This window comes from Salvelinus sp. IW2-2015, unplaced genomic scaffold (assembly GCF_002910315.2).
Source record: "Salvelinus sp. IW2-2015 unplaced genomic scaffold, ASM291031v2 Un_scaffold2203, whole genome shotgun sequence".
In the NCBI taxonomy this organism is placed as follows: Eukaryota; Metazoa; Chordata; class Actinopteri; order Salmoniformes; family Salmonidae; genus Salvelinus; species Salvelinus sp. IW2-2015.
Genome location: NW_019943533.1, coordinates 47240 through 72513, shown reverse-complemented (window position 1 = coordinate 72513; position 25274 = coordinate 47240). Strand labels below are relative to the sequence as shown.

Here is a 25274-nt window from a genome sequence, read left to right as displayed (position 1 = left end):
GATTACTTATTTTCACGATTAGAATGTTTGTGTAATTAAATTACTCCCCTCACTCACCCATAGAATAGCCTGGCATTGTCATTGGAACACCTGCAACACAGGTATTGTATTTAACATTGCAATTAAAATAATGAGAGAAACTGACAGAGCGAGAGAGAGAGAGAGAGAGAGAGAGAGAGAGAGAGAGAGTCAAATTGGTGTTTTACCAAAATATCATATGACAGACCACGTATTCACCCTGCACACCTTAATTGACCAAGACCACAAATACAAATTCCATCTATACACTGTTTCCCTAGAGCACACAAAAAACTATACATACCTCGGCCTAAACATCAGCGCCACAGGTAACTTCCACAAAGCTGTTAACGATCTGATAGACAAGGCAAGAAGGGCCTTCCATGCCATCAAAAGGAACATAAAATTCGACATACCAGGATCTGGCAAAAAAATACTTGAATCAGTTGTAGAATCCTTTGCCATTTATGGTGGTGAGGTTTGGGGTCTGCAAAAATTATGCATAAAAGATCCTCTGTGTACAACGCCAAACACCAAATAATGCATACAGAGCAGAATTGGCCGGTACCCGCTAATTATCAAAATCCAGAAATGAGGCATTAATCTACAACCACCTTAAAGGAAGTGATTCCCAAACCTTCCATAACAAAGCCATCACCTACAGAGAGATGAACCTGGAGAAGAGTCCCCTGAGCAAGCTGGTCCTGGGGCTCTGTTCACAAACAGACCCCATAGAGCCCCAGGACAGCAACACAATTAGACTCAACCAAATCATGAGAAAACAAAAAGATATTTACTTGACACATTGGAAAGAATTAACAAAAAAACTGAGCAAACTAGAATACTATTTGGCCCTAAACAGAGAATTAGGTTTTGTTTTTTATTTAACATTAACCTCAGAGAATACCTGACCACTGTGACTGACACAAAATTAAGGAAAGCTTTGACTATGTACAGACTCAGTGAGCATGGCCTTGCTATTGAGAGAGGCAGCCATAGGCGGACTTGGCTCGCAAGAGAAGACAGGCTATGGGCACACTGCCCACAAAATGAAATGGAAACTGAGCTGCACTTCCTAACCTAACCTCACTTGCTTTGGCAATGTAAACATATGTTTCCTATGCCAATAGAGGCCTTTGAACTGAATGTAATTGAGAGAGATACAGTACCTGGTCTATACATCCCTCCTCCTCCTCTCATCCTCCTGTTCAACTTGGCCATACGCTCCTGGTCCTACATACATACACACACACACACACACCCACACACACCACAGAGTAACACACAACAGTAGAATGTTTTGTTAATCTATACATCACATGCAGTAATATAAACATAGTAATATAACCACAGTAATATAACCACAGCAATATAAACACAGTAATATAACCACAGTAATATAACCACAGTAATATAACCACAGTAATATAAACACAGTAATATAAACACAGTAATATAACCATAGTAATATAAACACAATATCCAAGACGAAGGAACAGAAGACCCAATCCAACCAGTAACATGTAATCACAGGTAATCACAGGTAATCACATGTAATCACAGGTAATCACATGTAATCACAGACACCTCCTATTATATATAACAATGAATGGTGTAGTGAAAAGAGTGTCTCGGGTAAAATACTGACCCCTGGTCCCTGGTCCCTGATTGGGTCAAAGAGGTCATCCAGATAGCAGTCCATCTGACCAGAACCCTCTGACTGCTGGTAGTCTCTGCGGTCCTGCTGGGGGAGACAAGGGGCCGGAATGGAGGGGGCCGGGGGGATGAAGCCATCTAGATCTGTTGTAATCATCCTAATGGAGAGAGAGAGAGAGAGAGATGAAGAGAGAGAGAGAGAGATGAAGAGCGAGAGAGAGAGAGAGAGAGAGAGAGATGACAGAGAGAGAGAGAGAGAGAGAGAGAGAGAGAGAGAGAGAGAGAGAGAGAGAGAGAGAGTGAGAGAGAGAGAGTGAGTGAAGTTGGGGTCCTGTGTTCCCCCAATCTCACCCGTCTCCCTCGTTGTTGAACACATAGTCAGGGTCTGTGTGCCTCCCAGTCTCACACGTCTCCCTCGTTGTTGAACAAATAGTCAGGGTCTGTGTGCCTCCCAGTCTCACACGTCTCCCTAGTTGTTGAACAAATAGTCAGGGTCTGTGTGCCTCCCAGTCTCACCCGTCTCCCTCGTTGTTGAACAGGTAGTCAGGCTCTGTGTGTGTGGTCTCCAGTGTAGCATCAGTCTCTGCTCCAGCCAACGGGTCCAAGACAAAGTCACATCCAGCCAGATCAGACCAGCCCTCATCAGCTAGCAGAGACACGGACCAGCCCCGTGGAGCCTCAGGTAACCCTCTGAAGTGGAGCAGCCACGAGGCCAGCTGCTCCCCTGTGGTCCAGGACTCCACCTCAGCTGTCATCTTCTCCTCTGTAAGAGATGGAGAGAGAGAGGGAATGAAGCATACTACCCTGGTGCTGGAAACACCAACACTCCAGCCAAGTGAACCACCAGAATCCCACTGAGCAAATGGAACCACAACACAAGACAGAAAAAGTGACATATACATATACAGCCGTGGCCAAAAGTTTTGAGAATGACACACATATTAATTTTCACAAAGTCTGCTGTCTCAGTTTGTATGATGGCAATTTGCATATACTCCAGAATGTTATGAAGAGTGATCAGATGAATTGCAATTAATTGCAAAGTCCCTCTTTGCCATGCAAATGAACTGAATCCCCCAAAAACATTTCCACTGCATTACAGCCCTGCCACAAAAGGACCAGCTGACATGATGTCAGTGATTCTTTCGTTAACACAGGTGTGAGTGTTGACGAGGACAAGGCTGGAGATCACTCTGTCATGCTGATCGAGTTCGAATAACAGACTGGAAGCATCAAAAGGAGGGTGGTGCTTGGAATCATTGTTCTTCCTCTGTCAATCATGGTTAACTGCAAAGAAACACATGCCGTCATCATTGCTTTGCACAAAAAGGGCTTCACAGGCAAGGATATTGCTGCCAGTAAGATTGCACCTAAATCAAAACCTAAGTCCGGCAAGCGCCAGGACTGTCTCCAAAAGTTGATTCAGCTGCGGGGCACCACCAGTATTGCTTGCTCAGGAATGGCAGCAGGCAGGTGTGTGCATCTGCACGCACAGTGAGGCGAAGACTTTTGGAGGATGGCCTGGTGTCAAGAAGGGCAGCAAAGAAACCACTTCTCTCCGGGAAAAACATCAGGGACAGACAAATATTCTCCAAAAGGTACAGGGATTGGACTGCTGAGGACAGGGGTAAAGTCATTTTCTCTGATGAATCCCCTTTCCAATTGTTTGGGGCATCCGGAAAAAAGCTTGTCCGGAGAAGACAAGGTGAGCACTACCATCAGTCCTGTGTCATGCCAACAGTAAAGCATCCTGAGACCATTCATGTGTGGGGTTGCTTATCAGCCAAGGGAGTGGGCTCACTCACAATTTTGCCTAAGAACACAGCCATGAATAAAGAATGGTACCAAAACATCCCCCGAAAGCAACTTCTTTCAACCATCCAGGAACAGTTTGGTGACGAACAATACCTTTTCCAGCATGATGGAGCACCTTGCCATAAGGCAAAAGTGATAACTAAGTGGCTCGGGGAACAAAACATCGATGTTTTGAGTCCATGGCCAGGAAACTCCCCAGACCTTAATCCCATTGAGAACTTTTGGTCAATACTCAAGAGGCGGGTGGACAAACAAAACCCCACAAATTCTGACAAACTCAAAGCATTGATTATGCAAGAATGGGCTTGTCACGACTTCTTCCGAAGTCGATGCCTCTCCTGGTTCGGGCATTGTTCGGCGGTCGACGTCACCGGCTTTCTAGCCATTGCCGATCCATTTTTCATTTTCCATTTGTTTTGTCTCGTTTTTCCACACACCTGGTTCTCACTGTCCCTCATTATGTGTTGTGTATTTAACCCTCTGTTTCCCCCATGTCTTTGTGTGGTATTGTTTATCTGTGTTGATGTATGCGCACGTTAGTCTGGTTGCGCTGGGTTATGTATACCCGTTTTGTATTTCGTGTTCATTGTGCCGTGTGCTTTTGGTTCGCCTGAATAAAAGGCTCTGTGTGCTACCAAATACCTGCTCTCCTGCACCTTACTCCCTTTCAGCCACTTACGCATACCTGACAGGGCTGCCATCAGTCAGGATGTGGCCCAGAAGTTAATTGAAAGCATGCCAGGGCGGATTGCAGAGGTCTTGAAAAAGAAGGGTCAACACTGCAAATATTGACTCTGCATCAACTTCATGTAATTGTCAATAAAAGCCTTTGACACTTATGAAATGCTTGTAATTATACTTCAGTATTCCATAGTAACATCTGACAAAAATATCTAAAGACACTTAAGCAGCAAATTTGTGGAAATTAATATGTGTCATTCTCAAAACATTTGGCCACGACTGTACATGTTATAACCCCTCTCTGGCTCACCGTTGAAGGTGTGTATGTCCATCACCATATTTCCTCTCCTCTGATTGGTTGTCCACTCCAGCTGGGAGGGGGGGTGGAGGCGGGAGGCAGGGGAGGGTAACTTGAGGGAGGTGAGGAGTTTGTGCTGGCACAGAGAACGATATTCACCTGGACCATTATCAGATACATACCTGTTCACAGGGGAGACAGAGAAACACAGACTTACATACCTGTTCACAGGGGAGACAGTGAAAACACCAGGACTTACATACCATGTTCACATGGAGGGACAGTAGAACACCAGACTTACATACCTGTTCACAGGGGAGACAGTGAAAACACAGACTTACATACCTGTTCACAGGGGAGACAGTGAAACACAGACTTACATACTTTTCACAGGGGAGACAGTGAAACACAGACTTACATACCTGTTCACAGGGAGACAGTGAAACACAGCAGACTACATACCTGTCACAGGGCTGGAGACAGTGAAACACAGACTTACATACCTGTTCACAGGGGAGACAGTGAAAACCCACAGGAGACTTACATACCTGTTCACAGGGGAGACAGTGAAACACAGACTTACATACTGTTTTCAACAGGGGAGACAGTTGAAACACAGACTTACATACCGTGTTCACAGGGGAGACAGTGAAACACAGACTTACATACCTGTTCACAGCGGGAGACAGCTGAAAACAGACTTACATACCTGTTCACAGGGGAGACAGTGAAACACAGACTTACATACCTGTTCACAGGGGAGACAGTGAAACACAGACTTACATACCTGTTCACAGGGAGACGGAAACACAGACTTACATACCTGTCACAGGGGAGACAGTGAAACACAGACTTACATACCTGTTCACAGGGGAGACAGTGAAACACAGATCTACATACCTTGTTCACAGGGGAGACAGTGAAACACAGACTTACATACCTTTCACAGGGGAGACAGTGAAACACAGACTTTACATACCCTGTCACAGCGGAGACAGAAACACAGACTTACATACCTGTTCACAGGGGAGACAGTGAAACACAGACTTACATACCTGTTCACAGGGGAGACAGTGAAACACAGACTTACATACCTGCACATGTAACACAAAACCAAAGAACCAATAACATAATGGTTGACAAAGAGATGACATATTTTAATGCTTTTCTTCTAGTACTACACAAATCACATGTTTAATCACTCCAAAAAAGACATCTTTACAAATGATTTTGCTCACTGGGCTGCTTACTTGAGCAGGGGTTTGTCCAGGGCTGGGGAGGGGGTGAATGTACTAAGGCAGTAGGCCAGTAACAACCAGCCCCGCAGCGCCACCTCCTCTGACTCTCTGCCCCAGGTGGTGTGGGCCAGCTGGGCGAGGATCTCATCCCTCAGGGGGGGTCTGGTCTGGCCCTGCTCCACAATGTAGTTCCCTAACATCTGCTCCTGCCAGCCACTCAGATCACTGTCCCCTGCAAAACGCAGTATCTGAGGAGGGAATAATGGGGATATAGAGGGAGGTGACATCAAGTTAAGATAACACCAGCACCATACTGTACACATCTGTGTTCTTGTCCCTATATCTGTGTGTGTGTGCGTGTGTGTCCAGTACTGACCAGTTTGTGGATCTCCAGAGCGGTTCGAGCGTCTTCAGGCTCCAGAGAAGTCAAAGGTCGCTGGAGGGAGTAGCCCTGTGGCTGACACCAGCCATCCTTCAGTGTGGCGTTGGCGTATCGTGAGAAGGGGTAGCTGTCGATATCGAGGGGCAGGATTAGGGTGTTTTGTGCTTTCACCTGTGGAGGCGCCACCTCTGTCACCCCTGATACGTGCTGCCGCCCTGGTGGAGAGACACAGAACTAGAATCACACACAGAGAAAAGGCGACAGAGGCAATGGCAGCCTTGGGTCCAGTCCAGCAACAACCTGCCGTTTACCTGTTCTGTTTACCTGTTCTGTTTACAGAGCAGAAGAAGTCAGATAAATGTTTTAGCCAATCCCAGCCCTCCTCAACCCATCTTCTCCATTCCCAGCGCTGCTCTCACTCACCTGCTGCGCTGCGTAGTCTGGCCGATAGCTCAGCCGGAATCTCCAACATTCCCACATCCTGGAAAAGGGAATTATCAGGAAGGAATACTTTATTAGACCAGAGGCTCCTTTTAAATATACGGCTCTGAATTCTATATCTAATAACATACTTCAATTGGAATAGATATTGTACAGGTGTTAAGAAACAAACGGTAGTTAGCTCCCACCATTCCTGTAGAGTACGAGTCCTGGGTCTTTGTGGTGGTGGTGGTACTTTTCACCGTGTTCCTCTCATTTCTGTCTTGTTCCTGAGAGCAAACACACACACAGCTTCGACTGAGTTGAGGCCCAAGCTATCTATATGATGTTAAATAGTTTTCATCCAATCAGGAGAGGCTGAGCACACTGATAGGCAGTGAGGACCCCTCCTTTCAATAACACAGAAACCAAATGGACAACCCATGAACACACAGCTGTCAAAGCTTTACACAAACAGGAATCAGCAATTCATTTCATCCATTCAATTATTTCCCAGCTTGTGAATAAACCGACTGTTTTTCTCCAGGTGTTTCTCCTGTACCTGTCATCAGGTGTGCTTGTTCTATTTGCCCAGGAGAGGCGTGAAGACGTCCGTCAGGTAAACAGACTATGGACAGAGAGAGAGTCCAGTCGTATCCTCAGTAACACAACCTGCTGTATATCCCAGCTGCCTTCCCTCCGCCCACAATACAAGCCACACGGATACTAGAGTCCAGAATGCAATCCTTTATCTTATGGTTTACAGCCTGAGCTCGATACAGCTAAAGGTGTTCCCTCATATCACTGTGAATGTATCATCCTGTACTCTTCTGATATGATGTACGTAGATCCCTTGTTAATGGATTTACTGAGGTGTATTGATGGGTGTGTGTGGGTTACACAGTACACAAACAAAACACACAAACAAACTGCAGTTTTATGCTGAGGTGCATGGGTGCACACACACGCACAGACAATGTAGTTTCCTGATTGAGAGATTTGCTGATGTGATTGCTGGGTGGTGGTTAATGGGTGCTGTCAGTTAAAACGTGTGTCAGCAACATCTGTTGTAATTAAAAGCAATAGTCCACTAGAGTATCTGTATCGTAATCCTTTCATTAATCCACCACATTTGGTATGATGGGGACAATATCTATACATCCATTCCTGTAACGGGGTGAGTGACTGATTGCCAGGAAGTCAGGCGCAGGAGAGCAGAGATGGGTGATAACAGGAGAACTTTAATATATACCCTCGCCCAAAGGCACAGTCGAGGCAGCACAAAGCACAACCATGTTAACATGAACCGGATAAACAAAACAAACAAACCTAGGTTTGAAACAAACCTAGCGCAAGCCAGCCTGTAGCGTAACACCCTACACAAAGAACAATTCCACACACAGACATGGTGGAAACCGAGGGTAAAATACATTTAGTCTGATGAGGGAATGTGAACCAGGTGTGTGGGAAAACAAGACAAAACAAATGGAAAATGAAAGGTGGAGCCGCAATGGCTAGAAGACCGGTGACGTCGACTGCCGAACGCCGCCCGAACAAGGAGAGGGACCGACTTCGGCGGAAGTCGTGACAATTCCACAGAGTTTGAATTCAACATTACTTATCAAGTAATATACAGTGCCTTCAGAAAGTATTCCCACGCCTTGACATTTAAATTAAAAAAATATTGAGATTTTGTGTCAATGGCTTCCACACAATACCCCCATAATGTCAAAGTCGAAAATGAAAAGCTGAAATGACAGTAACTATACAAGCCTAAATAAGTTCTGGAGTAAAAATGTGCTTAACGTGGATTTTTGAAAGACTACCTCATCTCTGTACCCCACACATACAATTATCTGTAAGCTCCCTCAGTTGAGTGAATTTCAAACACAGATTCAACCACAAAGACCAGGGTGGTTTTCCCAACGCCTCAGTGCCTCGCAAAGAAGGGCACCCATTGGTAGATGGGTAAAAAAAAGAAGCTGACATTGAGGTTATTTATTACACTTTGGAAAGTGTATCAATACACCCACTTACTACAGAGATACAGGCGTCCTTCCTAACTCAGTTGCCGGGAAGGAAGGAAATCACTCAGGGATTTCACAATGAGGCCAATGGTGACTTTAAAACAGTTACAGAGTTTAATGACTGTGATTGGAGAAAACTGTGGATGGATCAACAACATTGTACTTACTCCACAATACTAAGCTAAATGACAGAGTGAAAAGAATCAAGCCTGTACAGAATAAAAAATATCCCAAAACATGCATGCTGTTTACAATAAGGCACTAAAGTAAAACTGCTTATTAAAAAATGTGGGAAAGAAATTAACTTTATGTCCAGAATACAAAGTGATAGGTTTTGGGGCAAATCTAAGACAACACATCACTGAGTACCACTCTTCATATTTTCAAGCATGGTGGTGGCTGCATCATGTTATGGGTATGCTTGTCATCGTTATGGGTAGGTTAGATTGGATGTTTATTTAATGACATGCACAGGGTTACAGATGCAGTAAAATACTTAAGCTCCAAGCACCAACAATACAGGCGTGATAATAAATACAGAATTATAATAACATATACATATTTACAACTGTGACAATGATCAAAATGAATGTCCATTGGGGTGTGGGCAGGGTAATCGTTCATTGACAAATATACACTGGAGTTGCTTTGCAAGATGACATTGAATGTCTCTGGGTGGCCTAGTTACAGTTTTGACTTAAAACGACTGGGAAAATTGGTTGGGAAAAATGTATTAGAACACGTTTTCACTTTGCCATTATGGGGTATTGTGTATAGATGGGTGAGAAAAAAACATATATTTAATCCATTTTGAATTCAGTTACAAAATGGATTCAAAATGGATTAAATATATGTTTTTTTCTCACCCATCTACACACAATACCCCATAATGGCAAAGTGAAAACGTGCACATTTTTCCCAACGATTTTTCCCAGTGGTTTTAAGTCAAAATTGTAACTGAATTCAAAAAGTGACAATAAAATGTGAAATAAGTCAAGGGGTACGAATACTTTCTGAAGGCACTGTACATGGTACTAAGTGTTCACACCAGTTCTACCAGGTGTTTGATAGCCTCTCTTTCTTTCTCCCTGGCCTGTCATCATGACAACAGCGTCCATAGTCCAAGTCCCATAAAACAATAACACCCAATGAGAGTAATTCAATAACCAGCACCCAAAGGGGAAGCGAAAAGAAAGTAAACTAAACCGCTCAAATATGTGTAACAGTATAACTTTAGTCCGTCCCCTCGCTCGAACCAGGGACCCTCTGCACACATCAACAACAGTCACCCACGAAGCGTCGTTACCCATCGCTCCACAAAGGCCGCGGCCCTTGCAGAGCAAGGGGAAACCCTACTTCAAGTCTCAGAGCAAGTGACGTAACCGATTGAAACGCTATTAGCGCGTACCCGCTAACTAGCTAGCCATTTCACATCCGTTACACATGGAGAAAAATGAAATGAACAACCATAGATTAGAGAAAAATAAAGGGAGAAGACGAGATGACCAACAAATCATCCACCTTAACAGCATGCAAAACCTATACATTGTCCATAGTATCCTCTCTCTTACTTCCTGTCACTCTTTCACCCTCTCCCTCCATCTCTCTTTTCTTCTTCTAAACTCTCAAAATGTCAATACAGCCCTGAACTGAAGATACAGTATTATCAAGTATTAAAAAGCCTATTGATAAAAGAAGCAATACCTACCTGTTAATAATCCTGTATTAGTCCGGAGAGGGAGGCAGAACTGGCAAGCGGAAGGAGAGATGCCACAGCCTCTTATTGAAGTAATATGGGTTAAAGTCCAAGACAGTAAGTGTGTGTGTGTGTGAGTGTGCGCGTGCATGCGTGTGTATGAGGAACACGAAACAGAGAGAGAATGGGTATGGAAAGAAGATAGGTGGTAAGTGTAGGTAAATTGGACGAGGACAGGAGGTGACTGAATATTTAGGTGACCACGACCTGTTTACATCACATTACACTATAAAAACATGTTGCAGGCATTGTGTCACTTAGTTAGGGTTGTTTTCTTTAAAAATAACCGGGTTGGGTTGTTGATGATGTGTGACCCAGCGGGTCAGATCAGAAGACTGGAGCCGTAGTTTAGAAGGGGTGTGGCTTTTATGACATTATTTTTGGCCACCCGTGATAGAAAATATAATTCTGGTTATTCTGTTCTGTTCTTATCACGTTTGTGGCTTTACTAGTGTACAAGTCCCTTAAGAGCTTTAGAGCATATCGTAATTTTGGGATAGATGCCACTTTGTTACAATATGTAAATAGTAACGTTATTAATTTAGTTTAAGAATATGTAATGTGCAAAAATATAAGGAAGGAGCATTTTAATTTGCACTGTACAAACTTGAAAAGGATAAGTCAACCCAGCATGAAAGGGAATAAAACCACCGAAATGATTCCAACAACCCAACATGTGGAATGAATCATGCAACCCAGACTCAAAAACAAAAACAGCGCGTGTTCTATTTAATATTTACCCAACGCTGGGTTACCAAATAACCCAAATCGGTTTGTTTTTAACCCATTGTCTTTTAGAATGTACCTGGCAGTGATGCAGAGAGGGAACAGCAGGCTACCTGGTTACACATTCACTTCAATTCACTCCTGATGCCTTTCTTCTCAAAGATCAATTATAGGATCAAAAACACACATTTCCTACAACTACACTCATAAACAGTCACCCGTTCTTGCCAGGTAAGTTACTGAGGGGACAACTTGGTCAATAAATATTCTCTGAAACAGTAGGGATTCACCCTAATATAAATGTAATTACACATAAATAAAGTTACTCCCAACCTCATAACATGCTAGTTTAATAACCATGGAAAATAGAACACTCCAATTGAATTTACAGGATTCTCTCTAAACAGGAAGTGACTGACCGGGACACCCCGGCTCTCCCCAAACACAAAGATATGAATTTCAAAACCACAAACACTTACTCTGTCAACACAAAGACTTGAACTCATTCTAATACTGAAGCTCTCACACAATCAACTAAATTGCTCAGAATTCAAAGTCTCTTTGGGATGAAAATGAACCAGGCCTATTGACTCAGCCATGACTGAGGTGAATATAAACATGAGTAATGAACACCAACAGGTAATACCATATCAGCCGATTATTTCCTGTATGTGTGTGTGTACGGGTGTGTATGTGTGTGTACGGGTGTGTATGTGTACACGTGCGTGTGTATCTTACCCTTCACTGTCATCTCTTGCTAGTGTTCCTGGTGATCATCAGAGCAGCCCAGAACTGAGTGAAGGACAGTTGTGTCTGCAGATGAACCCTCTGATGTTCCACTGGATAGTGGCAGCTGCCCAGGTATGAAAAAGGACTGTTGCTTCTACATTGATAAAGCTTGATGATAAAGTTACTGGTCCCCTTTCCCATGTCAAACACTTGGATTAATTATTAAGGGACAAGGTGACATCACCTTAACTCTAATTTTAATACACCAATGGTAACATGGCGTGTTTGCCAGGGGTGTGGTTTATATCGCTAGATAGCTACTCTACTGGTGCCAAAATTTGACAGCAGGGTGTCAGCAAATATAAATAAAAGTTTACGCTATTTATCTATGGCAAAGGTACTGTGAGGGAAATTTTCTGTTGAACCCTACTAATGCTTGTGTACTAAAATATCCTTCTTTAAGCCTCGGCATTGGGCTTGAGTTTCTGTTGAGACTCCTTTCTGACTCTGGGGTTGGCAGGTGCACTTCCTCCCTCATATGGGCCTCAGTCACCTTGGGTCCAGAGAGGGGAGAAGTCAGGCTTATCTATCACATGTCCCTGTTGCTATGCAGAATATCAGCAAGGAGTATGGCAAAGGATGTCAGAAGGAAACATTGTTTCCATATGTGAACTGTGTGTCTTTATTGCAAACCATGTGAAGGGATGGCGTGAGTAATGGGGAACCAATCACTTGTCTCCACAATGTCTGTGTGTCAGTCACCTCCTCCTAGGGGGAAATTGTTCTCTCCCCTAGTTCAAGGTGGAAACTAAGTAACAACAAACGTCCTAACTTCTTAGTGCTGAACAAAACAACAAGTTATTTGTATTTTGGGCCCAAGGTCTGGCACAGGATGTGTGGGGTTAGTGTTTGGAACCATTGTACGTCATATCTGAAGTTGCACCAATCCTGACCTATCCTGAGATAGCTTCTGAGTTATATACTAACTCCACTCAGGGGGCTCTCACACCACCACCTGCGGGGGAGGGGCGACCAGCCTCCTTGTTATAACCAGCCTCCTCATTATAAGTATTTTAATAAAAGTAATACCTTGATTGATTGTTCATTTTCCTCTCCTCATTATTGATTAAGGGTAGAATGTCTACCACATTCTTGGCGAGCTTGCCAGGAGGTGTAACTCCACCCGCTGACCATTCCTGAGGACCTGGGTAAAACTGTGCACAGAGGGCTCGAAATTGAGACCACAGGGAAGCTGCACTCCTGAGGAGGAGCAGACTGAGACCTGCCTAAGGATCCAACAGGAAGACGGGGCGGGTGGATACCACCTCCGAACATAGCATCGAAAGATTGGTGATATTGGTTAATTTAATCAGTAGGGTCAAGAAAATTATATATATATATATTTTTGAAGCCCCGGTTGAGGGTACGTTCGGAGCGAGGTCTTCCTTAAGAGAGCCACAGTTGACGTAACTAGCAAGACTGAGTTGAATTGATAAGAGTGTTTAAGTGAGGTATCCTTGGACATAATTGTTAATTAACCAGTTGTGGGCAACCAAGATTTCAGCTCCGTGGTACTGATTTGATCACTGTAGGATCTGGTGAGGCGGTGTGGAGTGAAGAACCAGAGCGTGAGTGCACTCGGCTTGGCGAAGCTCATTGAACGAGGGACCAGAGTACAAATGACAGAGAGCTAAACATTTGTCTCGGTGAAGCTCAATTTATGAATGTAATTAAATAAAATGTTTTGTTGTAAATGGAGGTAAACAGGCATGCCCCGGGTTACTATTGGTAGATGTCGTTGTGAGAATTTAGATCTTTATGGAACTTGAACCTGAAGTAGAGGTTAGGGAATACAAGGTACAATTTGATTTTTGGGACTGTGTTACATAATTAGATAGGAACACGGGTACTCTGTAGGCAGTTTTGCATATTTGGGTAAATATAAAAGGAGTTGTACCACAGTGGTTGCAATAGGAAACATTCCCGTGTGGAGACAACATCCCGTTCTGGGACTATTGATTAGGCAATACTCTGAGGGTAATATTGGAAACCTTTTACAAGTGACCAGGATTTTGAAATCTCAAAACAGCGCTAACCAGTTTTCCTCGTCTGCCTCATTCCCCTGTGTGTTCGTGTTCCTATGTGTGTATGAATGTGATATGAGAGTTGTGTGAGTGTACAAATAAGTGTTCATCTGAAGTTTCTATAATAACATACAGAAATTAGCAGAATAATAGATTGAAATGTGTGATTTCAAATTTGGGTAATACGTTTCGATATATAGCGTTATCTTGGAGTGCCGTCCCCATCACAGAATATCACGGGGTAGGGGCAAATCTATAATTCTGGAAATCTACAGTTGATGGATTCTGCTGGGAGTGTTTGCAGAGCTGCCGTGAAGCAAGGGGGAGTCGTTGAAAATGCACATGGAGTCATTCATTAATATGAGTACCTAAGATTCTAACGTTATATATGGATTCTGTGAAAATGTGGAAATGTGACAAATTGTATGTGTGTATAATCGATTACTAGAGATTTGATGAAGTAATGATGGAACTAAATGAGGAATAATATACTAACTTGCGCACCCAGACATAGACGTATGTCTGGTGGGAAAATAGTTAATACAAGTTTTTTCTGAGTTGGTTCCGTTTATGGATCATTTGATATAAGGTTGAAGCATTATATGACTGTCTAAATACTTATGGCATTTTTTCCATCCAGGTAATACATTTAGAGAAACTGCCCTTAATGCCTGAAAATGTATTTTCTTTGCAGTAAGAGATGAGTTGCTATATTTATTTAATAAATCCTTTTCCCATACAGTTACAGTGAATTAAGATGGAATCTCAAAGTAATGTATACGTCATACAAAGCCAAATTAGGGTTTGCATCAAACTAATAAACTTTGCGGAGCTAAGGTGACGTAGTAAAGTAATAGAAATATGTTGCATGAACAAAGATGATCTGCTTTTATTACAAGGCGCAAGATCTGGTTTTGAGTCAATGGATGTCGATTTCATTTGTTTGGCTGCTATGATAGATCCCTTTTTGCGCATGTGGAAATCTCTGTTAAGAAACACTTGACTGGATTTTCAGGCTAATTTCTGGTAAATTGTGTCGGTATTATGTCAGATGTTAAAACAACAGACCGTTATAAATTGGATTACCTGCGGGATTTGATTGTCATTTCAATAGCATTGGGTCTATGTTACTGACTGTTTCTAATTGTGATTTCAACTATTGCCATGTTTTTTCTTTCTTAGAAAGTTATAGCAGCCATTGATTTGTTTTCAGATATAAACTGGGCGATTTTGCGGCTTGCTTAGTTCAATTTTGAACGACCCTTTAATCGCCTGATAATATTAACGATATGGATATGAACTGAATATTTGCTTGTTAAAAAACATTTGTTTTATTACCTGTAGCCTGATCCCAAGTGACAGTTACTACATCTAATGAATATTAATAATAGCGGATAGGCAATTGCGATAGATCTGTGACCATGATCATAGTTGATAACTAAATATGGGTATTCAATATTGCATGATGACAAGGCTTGTGGACAGAAAGAGGCTCTATCATTGTGAACTATTGGCTCCCATCTAAATGTATTTTTCCCCCCTTATGAATTTGCCGGATGTATTTTATTAAGCACATTACCGTAGAGCTCCACTATGCCCACGGTGCTGTCCATCAAAAATCATAATCCGTCGACCTCTAATAGAGATGGCATCATCTGTGGATCTCCTAGGGCGGTATACAAATTGGAGTGGGTCTAGGGTTTCTGGGATAATGGTGTTGATTTGAGCCTCGGTAGTCATTTAGGCAGGTTACCTTGTTGTTCTTTGGCACAGGGACTATGGTGGTGTGCTTGAAACAAGTTGGTATTACAGACTCGGTCAGGGACGAAAATGTCAGTGAAAACACTTGCCAGTTGGTCAGCGCATGCTCGGAGTACACATCCTTGTAATATGTCTGGCCCTGCAGTCTGTGAATGTTGACTGGTTTAAAGGTCTTACTCACATCGGCTACAGAGAGCATGATCACAGTCGTCTGGAACAGCTGATGCTCTCATGCATGCTTCAGTGTTGCTTGCCTCGTAGCAAGCATAGAAGTCATTTAGCTCGTCTGGTAGGCTCGTAACATTAGGAGTTACAGGGACTTCAACGGTTTGCTCCTCCGGTTATTTACATGGAAATGCAAAGAAAATAAAGGCTTTTCAAATTATGAATTTTCCTCCCATCATTTAACAACAGTGTCTTTGTCAGGGTAAGCAAGCAATTGTTTGTATATATTGGGTGTTAAATAACGAGTGGCAGTTGTTTCTAATCCCTGTTTTGTTGAGGCGGCTCTCAAGCATGTCCTGAGCAGGTTACCCCAGACTCCTCTCCCATCCTGGCCTGGTCCCCATCCACTGTCCACTTGGTCAGCTTCTCCACTATCTGTTAGGGCAGGAGGGTATCCTGAGGGTAGGGCAGGCTGGGACGGTGGTGGGGTTTTGTATCATGATAATATATCTGCTATGATCACGATAATTGCTACATTGTGATAATGGCTTTCTCTTGATAACTGAGTGAGCCGTATACATAACCAGGCTGAGAGGTTTCCTGTGAGCCATTATCATGATAAAAATGAAACAATCAAATTCATTAATCATCTGTAACCTTTAACACTTGAGGGTGAGGTCTGGTTACAGCAGGCTGTACTGGCTGGGCTGGTTGTGTTGGCATGATTCCATTGGCCTTGCCCATGTCCATGTCCAGCTTGTTTATTCTGGGGAGCACGATGGTGGCTGGTGGGGATCCAGAGACTCTGCTCTTCTTGCTGGCCAGGCTGGTATTACTAGCCACACACATGGTCATCCTGTTTTTGAGCAGGTAGCTCCCTCCCTCTGCTTGATGGCTTGGAGAGTGAGCCAGTGGGAGACACCATGGCCTGGGCCACTGCTCAGTTTACTACTCAGGTTGAACCCTTTGGGTGTCTTCCCCCTGATCCAGCCCGAGACATGTCGTAGAGTCATCATGCCTTTCCTACAAGCGATGAGACGGTCCGTGGGTTTGGCTGAGACTGCATCTGTAGACCTGGCTGTAGCTGCTTCCTCTCTAGGATTTGCCAGCAGCTTACTGGTCCTGTATTTAACAGACACCATCTTGACTCTGCCCAGGACCGGGCCAATGTTTTTCCTGTTCAGGCCAATGTTTCCTTCGCCATATTGTTGCTCCTTTCCCTCGTTCCTGTTCTCCTTTCCCAGACAGGCTTTGAGGTCTTTTCTTTTTGCTTTCAGCAGCATCATCCGTGATGGGACTTTAGGGCCTTTGGATGTAGCTGAGGTAGCCTCATCCTCCTGCGTCTCCACTGGGGAAGAAGCATCGTTGTCTTTGTCATCTTTCAGAGTCTGGGCTCCTTCCTCTGCTCCACTGGCTTTCAGTTTCCATTTCTCTCGAATTTAATGGGTTTCTATTGTCACAGGTTTGTCAGCCATCTTGGATTTCAGACCCCTGCTGGGTTGTCAAACTGAGTGGGGAGCCAGGCCCAGCCAATCTGATTGAGTTAACCCACGAAACAGCTTTATTACATAAATGTTTAGATAGATAACTTAATAGACAAGTGCACCAGGTCAACCAGAGTCAGTCAGCATTAGGACAGAGTTTGACCTTTGACACCCTGAGCACCACTTGACACACAGGCCATAGGTTAGATCAAGTTTAGCTACTGAACCCATTAACTACAGGATCACAAAAGTACCATCATAGTTCCTGTACTGTGTAGTGTATTAGCACACAACATAAGACTTGCTACGATTAACTACCAAAGACAAAAATTATTTCAGGTTTTTGTTTTTCGGGTATGTTAAACATTTTAATAATAATTTATAACATTGCAAAAAAATAAAAACACCCTAGGTGGTTATGTTTGATCTCAGCTTGAAGTCACACTAGCTGTAGATGGACCTAAATGATGTGACACCTCTATAGGTATTCAGGTGTCGCTGGTGAACGAGGGAGTGGAACGGTGAGAGCAGGTGTGTAGAGATTGATGGTGATGACAGACAAGGGAGAGATCGAGGGATGGATAGAATGAAAGAATAGTGCCTTCTCTTGGAAAGAGATATCATCTGTGCTCTGGAATGCACAGACTAAGCTCTCCTATTTCTTGCTTCCTTTTCCTCCCCCTCTTCTTCACATCACCTTTTTTTTTTCAGTTGAAGAGCATTATATCTCATCTACAAAACATGCTGAAAATGTTTCACTTATGGAGCAGGTAACTGTGTCAACATTATGAAACGGCATTTGATTGGCTACATGAGTAAACAAATATGCTCTAAACAGCACATTATGGCAGAGCAATATAGTTAATATGGGCCAATGTGCTTTCTGTCATGTTTGAGCTAACTATACATTCTCCCTTCCACCACCATTAGAGAGTGAACGGTCTGTTCTTTGAGAGCAGTCCTTATAGGAGATGTTACGTTTCAGCAAAGCGATGGTGGACCAGCAAATCAGTGCTGCTCAATAGTTGATCATTAAAACTCTTGGCTGTGCTTGTATGACAACCGATCCCTACTTTATCCACTTCACCGGCCAGCACCAAACTCACCAGGCTCAGGGTATACCCTCAGGCCATGGCCATCAGATGAACGTACCTTGTTGTGAATGTGCCGATTGAGGGGAGGAGTCAGAGCAAGGCTTGAATCAGCAACTCTAATGTTCAATCAAGCAGTCAATAAAGTCCAACTTCATAGAAAGGAACAGACATGAACTCGTGTGAAAAAAAACTTGTATTCATTTTCCAGCAGGACATTATGTAGTGTGAAAGTTAGCAATCCAAAAATTAGGGTTCTCATACTCGACCATTCACTACAAAAATATATTCTAGAGACCATAAAAATGCTAAAATACCCAGCATTTCGGAGAAACTGTACCAAAATATTTCCTTGTAAGATCCGACTATAGCAGCCAACCCCCATTAACAAAACAGGCCCAACTGCAGGCCTAGAATCATCATATAGTACATATATATATATATATATATTAAACATTTGACTACAATATCTTAAAATTACATTCCTAAATTACATTATTCAATGCTGTGTTCAAAACAAAGCCGTTTAACATGATAAAAATGTAAAACCCTCATAGAAAGTTGTTCCCCTTCCCATTGTGTGCTACACGGTAGTGGACAAGTACCTACGACAGGTTATAACTTATAACTGGTTATTACACCTTAATGAGCGGACGGTAGGGGAGGCAAGGAGGGAGGTCAGTTAGCAAAAAAACGCTTGGGGAGACATCTACGGCACAGTGGTCTTGCACGACTAGTCTGGTAGTCAGATCAGTTTCTGAGGTTGGCTAAAGCAGGAACAGGGCCCGTTTACACAAGGAATGCTGATCTAAGATCTGTCCATATAATCTTATTATATAATCTTATAAACCTAAACTGATCATCACTCGTACTCAGAGGCTTTGTGGACACGGGCTCTTTTTCTGGCTGCCAGGCTGACGTTCTAGGATTTAGGTCTGGTTTAAAATGAACTGTTCCGATTCCACAGATACTCAGTGTTTCTCTCTCTCGCCCCAAACAATGTCTTGTCAGCATTAGCAACAAACTACCATGTCAAACAGGTCACTTTTTAAACATTCTTGTTGTTTTCTTGTACAGTTTTCCCCCCCCATCCATCTAGATTGTAGGTCGAATTAAAACAAAAATACTAAAATCACAGGTCAAATTAAATCACAAATAAAATATGAATAAAAACAAGTCCATTCTTCCTCCCTATATCTCCCCGTCTCCAACCGTGTCTCTCTAGGAGACGAAGGCAAGCGAGGACGTGCCGAGGCAGGGTTGGGATTGGACGAAACAGAGTTCCACAGGTCAGCTTGGGTTCAAATGGTGAAAGGCTGAAGGCCCGTGACTGGGGTCGGGGTGAGGAGAGAGTGGGTGGGTGGGTGAGCGAGTAGGGTGCGTTAAATGCAATTATGGCTTGTATGTGAAGGTGTGTGAACTGTGATTGGCTTTGGACAAGCGCGTCAGCGGAATGACCATATCATGACCACTGTGTTGCAGGTGTAGAGGTACCAAGTGTAGGAGGGTATTACAGTACAGTGGTTGGTCTCTAGGCACAGCCGGTGGACCCCCTCTCCATCGCTCTTCTCTCTATATGGGCTCAAATCACACCCTAGTCCTCATACACTACACCACTCGCCCTATATGGGCTTGGTAAAAAGCAGTGCACTACTTGGGGAATAGAGTGCAATTTGGGACACAGGCAGTGAGTCTTTTTGGGTTAGGGGTGAGGTTTCAGTCTCTGGGGGCAAGGGGTCATGGTTCAGGGGTCAGTAGTGGCAGTATTAGTAGTGTTGGCGTAGTTTGCTAGGCAGACTCCATGATGTCTCATGACCAGGAAGGACTGGCTCAGTCTGAGAGAGAGAGAGAGAGAGAGGGAGAACAAGAGATGAGCAAAACAAATGAACAGGGTCAATGCCATCGTCATAACAATCATCATCATCATCACCATTGTGATATTCATTATACTGATCCAGACCAGGGTCCAAATACCATTTCAGACCAGGGTCCAAATACCATTTCAGACCAGGGTCCAAATATCTCAGTTACTTTGACATAAATTCAAAGTAGGCATTCATTGGCTGAATATTTTTGTGCATTTGGAAATACACCTGGAAAAATTTGAAAAAACTAAAATACATCGACTAAAATACACTCCCATGCACTTAACCTAGGTATTTGAAAATATACTGAAATATAAACGCAATTTATAAAGTGTTGGTCCCATGTTTCATGAGCTGAAATAAAATATCCCAGAATTGTTCCATATGCAAAATAAGCCTTTTTCATTAAAATTCTGTGCACAAGTTTGTTTGCATCCCTGTTAGTCAGTATTTCTCCTTTGCCAAGATAATCCATCCACCTGACAGGTGTGGCATATGAACAAGCTGATTAAACAGCATGATCATTACACAGGTGCACCTTGTGCTGGGGACAATAAAAAGCCACTAAAATGTGCAGTTGTCACAACACAATGCCACAGATGTCTTGAGGGAATGTGCAATTGGCATGCTGACTGCAGGAATGTCCACCAGAAATGTTGCCAGAGAATTGAACGTTAATTTCTCTACCCCTACCCTTTCTCTACGTCATTTTAGAGAATTTGGCAGTATGTCCAACCGGCCTCATAACCACACCAGTCCAGGACCTCCACATCTGGCTTCTTACCCTGTGGGATCATCTGAGACCAACCACCCAGACAGCTGATGAAACTGAGGAGTATTTCTGTAAGCAATAAAGCCCGTTTGTGGGGAAAAACTCATTCTGATTAGCCCGGCCCACCAATAAGCTGTGCCCCTGCCCTGTCATGTGAAATCCATAGATTAGGGTCTAATTTATTTATTTAAAGTGACTGATGTCCTTTATATGAACTGTAACTCAGTAAAAGCTTAACTGTTGCATGTTGCGTTGATATTTTTGTTCGGTATAGTTCTAGGTGTGATGTGATTAAATGGTCTTCCTTTCTGCAGACTGGGACAAGTATTGCAGCTTTCATGTGATCTCTGTCTGGTCACGTTTTCATTCATCTCGGTTAACCCAGAACTAAAAGCTTGCGTAATTTGGTCAGATGCTTAGTTATGTTTAGTGTCTGTCAATGAGAGATTACATTTTCATAAACTCCCTCCCACTGTAGGCTGGCTACATTCATTTAAATGGACTGTTATCCTAGTGGGTCTGTCACAGTCGAGGCCACGGGGCCAGGTTCACAGTGAGGTCACTATAAAATATACATTCAAAATGCTCACTAAAGTAGTGCACTGGACCTTTACTAGTCCTGTATTAGAGGACTGACAAATAGCTCGTCTGGTAAACTGGCCTTTACTAGTCCTGTATTAGAGGACTGACATAGCTGTCTGTAACACTGGGCCTTACTGTCCTGTATTAGAGGACTGAATAGCTGTCTGTAACCTGGGCTTTACTAGTCCTGTATTAGAGGACTGATATAGCTGTCTGTAACACTGGGCCTTTACTAGTCCTGTATTAGAGGACTGATATAGCGTCTGTAACACTGGGCCTTTACTAGTCCTGTATTAGAGGACTGATATAGCTGTCTGTAACACGGCTTTACTAGTCCTGTATTAGAGGATTGAATAGCTGTCTGTAACTGGCTTTACTAGTCCTGTATTAGAGGACTGACATAGCTGTCTGTAACACTGGGCCTTTACTAGTCCTGATTAGAGACTGACATAGCTGTCTGTAACACTGGGCCTTTACTAGTCCTGTATTAGAGGACTGACATAGCTGTCTGTAACACTGGGCTTTACTAGTCCTGTATTAGGGACTTATATAGCTGTCTGGTAACACTGGCCTTTACTAGTCCTGTATTAGAGGACTGATATAGCTGTCTGTAACACTGGGCCTTTACTAGTCTGTATTAGAGGACTGATATAGCTGTCTGTAACACTGGCCTTTACTAGTCCTGTATTAGAGGACGTATAGCTGTCTGTAACACTGGGCCTTTACTAGTCCTGTATTAGAGACTGACATAGCTGTTCTGTAACACTGCTTTACTAGTCCTGTATTAGAGGACTGATATAGCTGTCTGTAACACTGGGCCTTTACTAGTCCTGTATTAGAGGACTGATATAGCTGTCTGTAACACTGGCTTTACTAGTCCTGTATTAGAGGACTGATATAGCTGTCTGTAACACTGGGCTTTACTATGCCTGTATTAGAGGACTGAATAGCTGTCTGTAACACTGGGCCTTATCTAGTCCTGTATTAGAGGACTGATATAGCTGTCTGTAACACTGGGCCTTTACTAGTCCTGTATTAGAGGACTGACATAGCTGTCTGTAACACTGGGCCTTTACTAGTCCTGTATTAGAGGACTGATATAGCTGTCTGTAACACTGCTTTACTAGTCCTGTATTAGAGGACTGACATAGCTGTCTGTAACACTGGGCCTTTACTAGTCCTGTATTAGAGGACTGACTATAGCTGTCGTACACAGGGCTTTACTAGTCCTGTATTAGAGGACTGATATAGCTGTCTGTAACACTGGGCCTTTACTAGTCCTGTATGAGGACTGATTTAGCTGTCTGTACACTGGGCTTTACTAGTCCTGATTAGAGGACTGATATAGCTGTCTGTAACACTGGGCCTTTACTAGTCCTGTATTAGAGGACTGATATAGCTGCTGTAACACTGGGCCTTTACTAGTCCTGTATTAGAGGACTGACATAGCTGTCTGTAACACTGGCCTTTACTAGTCCTGTATTAGAGGACTGTATAGCTGTCTGTAACACTGGCCTTTACTAGTCCTGTATTAGAGGACTGACATAGCTGTCTGTAACACTGGCGTTTACTAGTCCTGTATTAGAGGACTGACATAGCTGTCTGTAACACTGGGCTTACTAGTCCTGTATTAGAGGACTGACATAGCTGTCTGTAACACTGGGCCTTTACTAGTCCTGTATTAGAGACTGACATAGTGTCTGTAACACTGGGCCTTTACTAGTCCTGTATTAGAGGACTGACATAGCTGTCTGTAACACTGGGCTTTACTTGTCCTGTATTAGAGGACTGACATAGCTGTCTGTAACACTGGGCCTTTACTAGTCCTGTATTAGAGGACTGACATAGCTGTCTGTAAAATGGCTTTACTAGTCTATTAGAGGACTGACATAGCTGTCTGTACACATGGGCTTTACTAGTCCTGTATTAGAGGACTGACATAGCTGTCTGTAACACTGGGCCTTTACTAGTCCTGTTTAGTAGAACTGACATAGCTGTCTGTAACACTGGGCCTTTACTAGTCCTGTTTAGAGGACTGACATAGCTGTCTGTAACACTGGGCCTTTACTAGTCCTGTATTAGGACTGACATAGCTGTCTGTAACACTGGGCCTTTACTAGTCCTGTATTAGAGGACTGACTAGCTGTCTGTAACACTGGGCCTTTACTAGTCCTGTATTAGAGGACTGACATAGCTGTCTGTAACACTGGGCCTTTACTAGTCCTGTATTAGAGGACTGACATAGCTGTCTGTAACACGGGGCTTACTAGTCCTGTATTAGAGACTGACATAGCTGTCTGTAACACTGGCCTTTACTAGTCCTGTATTAGAGGACTGACATAGCTGTCTGTAACAATGGGCCTTTTACTCCTGTTTAGAGGCTGATATAGCTGTCTGTAACACTGCTTTACTAGTCCTGTATTAGAGGACTGACATAGCTGTCTGTAACACTGGGCCTTTACTAGTCCTGTATTAGAGGACTGACATAGCTGTCTGTAACACTGTGGCTTTACTAGTCCTGTATTAGAGGACTGATATAGCTGTCTGTAACACTGGGCCTTTACTAGTCCTGTATTAGAGGACTGATATAAGCTGTCTGTAACACTGCCTTACTAGTCCTGTATAGTAGGACTGACATAGCTGTCTGTAACACTGGGCCTTTACTAGTCCTGTATTAGAGGACTGAATAGCTGTCTGTAACACTGGGCCTTACTAGTCCTGTATTAGAGGACTGATATAGCTGTCTGTAACACTGGCCTTTACTAGTCCTGTATTAGAGGACTGACATAGCTGTCTGTAACACTGGGCCTTTACTAGTCCTGTATTAGGGACTGATTAGCTGTCTGTAACACTGCTTTACTAGTCCTGTATTAGAGGACTGAATATAGCTGTCTGTAACACTGGCCTTTACTAGTCCTGTATTAGAGGACTGATATAGCTGTCTGTAACACTGGGCCTTTACTAGTCCTGTATTAGAGGACTGACAAGCTGTCTGTAACACTGGGCCTTACTAGTCCTGTATTAGAGGAGATGAATAGCTGTCTGTAACACTGGGCCTTACTAGTCCTGTATTAGAGGACTGATATAGCTGTCTGTAACACTGGCCTTACTATCCTGTATTAGAGGACTGATATAGCTGTCTGTAACACTGGGCTTTACTAGTCCTGTATTAGAGGACTGATATTAGCTGTCTGTAACACTGGGCCTTTACTAGTCCTGTATTAGAGGACTGATATAGCTGTCTGTAACACTGGGCCTTTACTAGTCCTGTATTAGAGGACTGATATAGCTGTCTGTAACACTGCTTTACTAGTCTGTTGAGGACTGTATAGCTGATCTGCTTACACTGGGGCCTTTACTAGTCCTGTATTAGAGGACTGATATAGCTGTCTGTAACACTGGGCCTTTACTAGTCCTGTATTAGAGGACTGATATAGCGGTCTAACACGGGCAGAAAACATAATATTTGAACCCGGTTCTTTACTGATCATATCAAACTCACCTCCATTGGTCAGCACCTTCCCTCCAGCGAGAGCACTCTTCACATTGTTCTCCAGGAACGTCCTGTAGCAAACACATGAGTACCAACAAAACACATTGGAAGGAGCAGCTAGCCTAGCACTTTAGAGCATTGGGCCAGTAACCTAAAGGTCGCTGGTTCGAATCTCTGAGCTGACTTGGTGAAAGATCTGTCTATGCCCTTGAGAAAGGCACTTAAATCCTA

General features: G+C 43.3%; 2 protein-coding genes across 3 annotated transcripts in view; both read right to left on the bottom strand.

Moving 5' to 3' along the window:
- LOC112073263 (unconventional myosin-XVB-like) overlaps nucleotides 1-16605 on the bottom strand; it is a 33822-nt gene extending 17217 nt beyond the window's left edge. Inside the window, 13 exon segments of the mRNA XM_070440086.1 lie at nucleotides 58-90; nucleotides 1188-1251; nucleotides 1667-1832; nucleotides 2191-2437; nucleotides 4481-4650; nucleotides 5719-5954; nucleotides 6083-6303; nucleotides 6512-6569; nucleotides 6718-6798; nucleotides 11756-11955; nucleotides 12191-12299; nucleotides 16126-16191; nucleotides 16456-16605. Of these exon segments, the coding sequence (XP_070296187.1) occupies nucleotides 58-90; nucleotides 1188-1251; nucleotides 1667-1832; nucleotides 2191-2437; nucleotides 4481-4650; nucleotides 5719-5954; nucleotides 6083-6303; nucleotides 6512-6569; nucleotides 6718-6798; nucleotides 11756-11955; nucleotides 12191-12299; nucleotides 16126-16191; nucleotides 16456-16605 (1801 nt within the window).
- Nucleotides 16606-18509: 1904 nt separating this feature from the next.
- Nucleotides 18510-25274, bottom strand: part of LOC112073267 (LLGL scribble cell polarity complex component 2) — a 32752-nt gene continuing 25987 nt past the window's right edge. For both annotated transcript variants that reach the window (XM_024140598.2, XM_024140597.2), the window contains 2 exons: nucleotides 25053-25114; nucleotides 18510-20166 (listed from right to left, as the gene is read on the bottom strand). In XM_024140598.2, coding sequence (XP_023996366.1) covers nucleotides 20162-20166; nucleotides 25053-25114 — 67 coding nt within the window. In that variant the 3' untranslated portion in view covers nucleotides 18510-20161. The remainder of the gene's footprint in view (nucleotides 20167-25052; nucleotides 25115-25274) is intronic.